Source organism: Pteropus vampyrus, unplaced genomic scaffold, assembly GCF_000151845.1.
Source record: "Pteropus vampyrus isolate Shadow unplaced genomic scaffold, Pvam_2.0 Scaffold177, whole genome shotgun sequence".
NCBI lineage: Eukaryota > Metazoa > Chordata > Mammalia > Chiroptera > Pteropodidae > Pteropus > Pteropus vampyrus.
Genome location: NW_011888958.1, coordinates 1,614,234 through 1,621,473, shown reverse-complemented (window position 1 = coordinate 1,621,473; position 7,240 = coordinate 1,614,234). Strand labels below are relative to the sequence as shown.

The following is a 7,240-nucleotide window of genomic DNA, read 5'->3' as shown; positions in this document are numbered from 1 at the left end:
GGCTGTCAGAGCATCAGGATCCCTGTCACACTGAAATACCACAGGGCCAAAGGGATGGCAGGGGCCCAAGCACATGAGACAGGAAGACTTCTGGGTGCAGGTGGGAAGAGGGGAAGACTAGTCTCTTTTGGACCTTGACCTGGGAGAGCTTGTGTGAGTGAGGGACCTCTGGGATACAGAGCTGGGGGAGCAGGAGGGATTCTGGCAGGAGGAGAGGCTTCACCTTTGGAAGCACTGATAGGTGTAATAGACGAGGGTGAAGGGGGAGATGATCAGCTGGCTGGCCATGCTGCTGAGCTGTCGGCAGAACCGCTCCACATCCTGGCTGATGCGCTGGTCCCTGAAGCCAATGACACAGAGTAACTAGACCCAAGGAGCTGGAATTGAGGGTTGAGAAAGCTGACAGTTCCATGTTACCTCTCATTCTGACCTTCCAGTACCGTCAGGAATGGCCCCATGGGGAGATGGACTCAGTCAAGGGTGGGTTTCCCAGAGGCAATGAGACCCTCGGGACCTCTACACAAGGTTCTGGAGAGTTGCTTCTTACGGTGCCTCGGTTTATCCCTCAGAAAAAGTGACATTGAAAAGTCCAGCACCCAGGGGTCCTGAGTCAGTTCTGAGGGTAGGTGAGCTAAGTTTCTAGATGATCAGGAAAGCTACCCCATCTATCTCACTCCTCCCAATCTCTCTTTTATGAGCCTGGGTCTGCCCCCATTTTAGCTACCTGACTGCGGAAGCTTCCATGGATAAAGCCACAGAGAAGAGGCCTAGGAGAGACAGGTAAGCAGCGGCGGCAGCAGCTTCCCAAGAATCTTTGCTGCAAAACTCAGCTTGTGCTGAGGAAAGATCACCCTAGGCAACAAAGTGCTTGGGAGGGTGGTGTGTGGGGAGGAAATGGGTGAGGAGGCCCCATATGTCCCATTACACCACCAGGGCCACAGTGACTCCTATTCCCAATGAGACATGAGTCACTTGCATTCTCTGGGCTTCAGTGTCCTTACCTGTAAAATCACAATAGCTAATTTACATTGGAACACTTGCTATGAGCCAGGCACTGTACATTTGCATTACATGAATATCATTTTATCCTCACTGCATCCTTTGAAACTATTGTTATCCTCATTTTACAGAAAGGGAACCTGGGGCTTAGTGAACTTATGGCCTATATGCTGGGAGGTGACAGAATCAAGATTTAAATCCTAGACTGAGTTCTAAACAGCATTTTCTTTTACTGCTGAGAGCTGATTTTCTAGCTTTTTCTAGCAAAGACACTCTCTTGAGAGGGGGCCGGAGTCGGAAGCCCAGGATATGAAATGGACAAAAGCAAGCCACCCTCATATTTTAGCTCCCTATTCTCAGCCTAGCAGCCTCTCCAGGAGTCCCCTGCAGAGCATCCTCCTCCCATGGCTCTTAGTGACATCTGCAAATAACTGTAGATGATCTCTGAGTCAGATGAGATGAGTCAGATGGATGGAACCAGGCAGAGGGTAGTAGGACCGAGAGGGGGGCCTACGGGTTATCGATGTCATCCCGCAGCACGTTGACAGTGTAGTACACGCGGCCCCGGAAGTAGAGGCGGTGGAGGTGCTTGGTGAGGTCCTTCCTCCAGCTTACGTACAACAGGTTACAGGTGAACTGGTCAAAGCTCTTCAGCTGCACAGTGGGGGAGGCAAGGGCAAGGGAAGGAGAGGGAGAATGGCTTCCTGCAAGTCTCAGTTCAGCTCAAAGCTCAGGGCTGGCAGAAAGCCTCTGGGGACCCGTCCTGGCCCACTTGGATTACTCTGTCCACTCAGCTCCTCCGCTTGTTTAAAGTGTCCAGTCATGGGACTTCTCCCTTCTTCACTCACTCACATGTTCATTCCTTTGCCAAATACTGAAGGGCTTACCAAAGGCAAGACCCTCTAGCTCCTGTCTTATTCTGAGAGCATATGAGCTTCTGGAGATTGAGGACAGTGTTTTCTATTCTATTTATGTTCTTAGTTTTCTGTCCCCACAACTTGGAACCCGGTTCTGTGTACATGGGTGCTTACTGACCAAAGATCCAACTAAAGTGCCAAAGTGTGAGAAGTGGCTTCCCCAAGAAAACAGGTTAAGCACAGCCTGAGAGAGAGCATTAGGCTGGAGTCCTAGCAGAGCCTTGGCTCTCACCATTCATCATTTATGTGCTAATAAGCATGAGGGAAATTGCAATGAGTTCAGTCTAGCCAAGAAACAGACAATTACAAGGGTGTAAAGAGTGTTACAGCAGAGGGAAACTCAAAATATTGGTTAAGTAAAGGACAGAGTTTGGCAGAGGAAGCATGGAGGAGAAAGTTAAGGAGGACTTGAAGGAGGTGACAACAGAAGAATCTTGAAAAGCGAGCAGGCATTAACCAAGCGAACAAGGGATAGCGTAAGGCCATTCTGCGAGAAAACAGCAGGTGCAAAGGCTGGGCGGTGTGGCATGGTGCCAGGCTGAGTCATAGCCTTTGCCCCACAGAAGAAGAGCAGCTCTGGCTGCTGATCCCAGTTTTCAAGTGCTCTGAGCTCCCTGAAGCAAGAGTTCTGGGAATGGAAGGAACAATGATCATTTCCACAGTATGCTGAATTAAACCCAAATCTCGTGGTTCTGGGAGCTTGAAAGACCCAAGGAATTGGTCTCAGTGTGTCAATAGCAAGATCAATGCCCTACCTAGGTTTCTGACCTTAAGTTCCCAGAAAAGGGAGAGGTCATACACCCTAGCTTGATTCCTGCTTCCTGGTGGCTAAGTCCACTGGGCATTCCATTCTTATTAGGCTGGAAAGGAAAAGAGACACAAGAAGAACTTACCATGGAGTTGAGAACGATGAGCGTGACAGCCAGGAAGGTCAAGGTCTTAAATCCATCCAAGTCTTTGTTTCCCAGGACCCCGTAGTAGTGACTGGGGATCAAGCCAACCTGGTAGATCACGAGTTGTTCTGGGCGCAAGGAGAGAAGTCAGAAATCAGTAATGAGGGGTACAAAAAGGAGGGAGGCTTCCTCTTGAGTCCTTGCCTCATTATTACCCCAGAGAAGGAAAAGGATCAAAAACCAGGGCTGCCCTCCCGCCTCTAGCCTGGGCTCACTCACTCACCCAAGAGGGCCAGACACAAAAGGGTCAGGAACATCAAGGCATTCTGTGATGACCAAGAAGGAAACAAAACCTTCTGTATCTGCAGGAACCGCTGGAGAAATTGCAGATCTAACTTGGGCCTGAAGAAGAGAAGCAGAAGCAGAAAGAAACCTAAGAGGGCAGCTGAGCCTTAAAGAGCAGTTACCAAGCTTATTACATTCTGTGGTGGGGTCCAGGCCGTTCAGAAAGAATGGTTTACAAATGCTGAAGACGGTAGGTCTGGAACAGACCAGGGATAGAAAGGAATTTCTTTAAGTTGCTAAATGCTCTGAAAAGTTACTTACCAAAAATCTACAGCAAAAAACTTAGCTAATGAAGAAATTTTAGCCATATCCTCTTTATGGTCACGAAGAAGACAAGGAAGCCCACTCCATCAAGGATTTTAAAATCCTGGCTAAAGCAGGAAAGCAAGAAAAAGAAATGAGGCAAAAGGACTGAAAGGAGAGAAATTAAATTGTCGTTATTTGCAGAAATGTGATCGTTTCCACAGGAAACAGCAAATCAGTAGACAAAATGTTGGAAATGAAAGTTCGGCTAGATATAGGGTTAACAAACATGTATCAATAGGTTTCTGTACCAACAATAATTAACTGGAAAACATAAAGAAAAAGTCATTTACAAAACAAAAATGTAGAAAAACTATAAAATATCCAGGAATTAACTTTTAAAAAGAATGTATATGACATTTTAGAGGAAAAACAAAAAGTTCTACTGTAGGATAGGAAAGAAGAATTAAATTGACAGAGCTGGCATGATTTAATATTATAAAGCCCTCATTTCTGACAAATGTTATCTATAAATTCAGTGTAATACCAATCAAAAGCTGGACTTCTCGAAAGAACTTTATCTGGAATATAATGGTCCATGAATAGCTTAAGAAATTGTGAAGAATAGGAAAGGAGAAGGAAGATGGTAATTACTTAATTACCATCAAGTAATTAAGATATATCATAATACAGGGCTGAAGTAATAACAAAGTACGGTATTAATACAGAAACAAAAAGACCAGTGAAACAGAGAGACCAAAAAAAAAACCCCGACACAAATCCCCTCAAAAAAAAGCTACGGTTACATGGGCACCTCAGAGAGGTTACATTATAAGGAAGGACATAGTAATACTAATAGTTGTCAACACTTACTAAGCACATACTATGTGCCCAGTACTGTTCTACATGTTTTACACTTCTTCAAGAGAACCAGTGCAGAATTCATTTGTCACAACTCTAAGATATGGAGAATATAGCCTATTTTATGAAAGAGGAACTGAGGCAAAAGAGATTAAGTACGCTGTCCTGTCACCCACCTGGCAAGTGGCAGCCTTAGGGCTTGAACATGTACAGCCTGGATCCAAGAATCTGTGCTCTTAACTGTACTACAGAGCTTCTTTAATTTTTAATTATTAATTCATTAGTTACTTATTGAAAATGGTGGAGGAAAATTTAGATTATCTCAAATCATTTACAAAAAATTAACTTTAAAAACTCCAAATGGATTAAAAAAGTAAATGTGAAAAGTAACTATTTAGTTATTAATAGAAGGAACTGCAGAAGAATATCTTAATTAAGATATAACTGGAAGGTATTTGTCACATAAGATCCCCAAGCCACAAAATATAAAGGGGAAAACTAATAAATTTAACTTAGAATTAAATATTTTTGTTCACAGTGCTATAGATTAAGTTAAAAGACTTGGAGAAAGTACTTGCAGAGTAAAACCACAAGGAATTAAAATCTAAAGTATGCACGGAATTCCTGTTTAAGATCAGGAAAACAAGAAATCCATAGAAAAGTGGGAAAAGGATATAGGTGATTCAGAAAAGGGGAAACTCGAATGCTTAATACATAAAAATTAATACGATGGGATACCACCTTACAAACATCTGACTGTTAAACATTAGAAAACCAAACAATATCAAACGTTGGAGGCGGGAGTAATGGAGAAACCTTTATTTAATGCTGTCCGGAAGCATAATCTGGTGTGGCCATTCCAGAAAACGATTTAGCAGAATTAGGTATGTCCTAGCATACTAAACTGGTGTAAATAATGCAGAGAAATTCACCCACAACCATAAGAAGACAAGTGCCAGTATGGCTTGTGGTAGTTAAAATTGGAAGCAATGTAAGTGTTCATTACTAGGGGAATGTATAAGCAAAATGGGGTCTAATGCACTTCGAGTAGCACCATGCAGCAGAGGTGAAAACTAGATTAGCACAGCATGTGTGATCTCAAAAACGCAATGCTGAGATAAAAAGTTTTTAAAAGAATCACATCATGTTATCATTTATATGAATACAAAACCACTATATATTTTTCAAGATAACACATACGCAAACTTATGTAAAGTGGGCTGTAAAGACGCTCTCTTAATACTCCCAAGTGGATGTCTGAGAAGGGGAATGAAATGGGATTGACAATAAGGAATGAAGGCAGGAAGATGATAAAACACTAGAAGGGCTTTGCACTGGCCCACAGTAAGCCAAGAACTGAGAAAAAGGAACAAGCCAGTTCTGCGTACTTGAAAGTCTTAGAAAAAAAAAAAAGCCAGTTCCAAGAGAGGATCCCACACCCAGGATGCAGGGGTTGGCAGAAGTTCCCGCGAAGCTGGAGGGCGGCCTCGGATGGGAGGAGAGAGTGGGCGCCCCTTCCGGAGCTCCTCTTGCCCCGGGGCGGCGGCTCTTTAAGCGCCGTGGACTAGGGCGTTAGGCAGTGGAGCCCCTTCCCCACGCAGCCCTCAGTAGGACGCCTTGAGGCCCGGACTGTCCTCCCCAGTCACCCTGCTCACCTAGCGCCATTCCCGGGCGCGGGCCCCGGGACCGCCATGACCCGGGATCCGACCGATTCTTAAGAACGGTTTCTCCCGGGCCAGCTCCGGGCAGAGTACGAAGAGCACACTACTTGCCAGGGAGGGGCGGGGCCCCGGCGACCACAGAGACGCGCGGATAGAAAGGAAGGCTCCGGGCTACGCCGCCGCTCCCGGAAACGACTTCTTCAAGAGAACCAGTGCTGAGCGTTACAGTCCGTCGACCCTGCGCCTAGAGCGCCCCCTTCTGGATTTGGGAGGTTTCCTTTTTGACAAGAGGTACCAGAGAAACGTGACTTAAGTATTTTATGATAGGTATTTTAGACTCTGAATATAGTAGATATTTCATACATTCTCCCAAAGAAGCACCAGTGTTCTTTTAACAACAGAAATCAGGCTTCTGGTTGCAGTTAGAATAAAATCCAAATATTTTCATGGCATATGATTGGATCCTCCACTTGGTCTTCATTGAATGGCCACTCTGTTTCCACTCAGGGTCTTTGCAATTGCACTTGTCTCCACCTGAGTCTTCCCCCAGCCTGGAGCTTTCCATGGCTGGCTCACTCCCAACATTAGTTCAGCAGCCACCAGCTCACCCTACCTAGAGTGTGTCATCCAGCCCCATCATTCCCTATTATATTACACTTGTATATTTTCTTCATAATATTTATCACTGTCTGAAACCACTTCGTTTCCTTGTTTATTGTTTGTCTTCCTTTATAAGAATAAATTTCATTCGAGTGAAGTTTGACTCTGCCTTGCTTATTGCTGTATTCCCAGTACCTACTGTTGCTTCTGAGAAAGAAAATGTCTACCAGGAAGGGCTCCTGGTGGCTAACTGGACTCAAAAAAACCAAAACCCAAACCAAAAACAGAAACCCAGAAACTAACAGCTGTCGCTAAACAGGAGCCTCTCATGCAAGCTGAGCTTCAGATAGAAACCTGCGCTAAACTGCCTGCTATCTGCACTGTGTTCTTACCTTGTGCTGAGAGCCAATCCTTATAAAGGTGTTCCTGGAAGTGCATTTCAAACAATAGGACTGAGATTTTCCCTGCCAATTGGATCTGAACAGCTATATCTTCATTAGCATCTCCACTGGTAGAACAGCTCTATTATGACCAATTGGGACAGTACTTTTTGGGCCAAACTGTGAAGGTTTGGAGTCCTCGTTTGCATGAGAATGGACAAATCAAGGACCAGAGGCAGGGACTTCTCTCTGTATAAGTTAGCAGGGCTGGAGCTGAAATGAGAGTTTGGACCAGAGTGAATTCTAGTATACCTGTGTAGCTGGAGTGAGATGGAACCATG

The 7,240-nt window shown here is 44.8% G+C and overlaps 1 protein-coding gene across 1 annotated transcript in view; it reads right to left on the bottom strand.

Annotated features, from left to right (window-relative positions):
* Positions 1–6,066, bottom strand: part of ABCD4 (ATP binding cassette subfamily D member 4) — a 14,807-nt gene extending 8,741 nt beyond the window's left edge. Inside the window, 5 exon segments of the mRNA XM_023537054.1 lie at positions 219–340; positions 1,514–1,653; positions 2,810–2,937; positions 3,093–3,211; positions 5,914–6,066. Coding sequence (XP_023392822.1) covers positions 219–340; positions 1,514–1,653; positions 2,810–2,937; positions 3,093–3,211; positions 5,914–5,951 — 547 coding nt within the window. The 5' untranslated portion in view covers positions 5,952–6,066.
* Between the last annotated feature and the right edge of the window lie 1,174 nt (positions 6,067–7,240).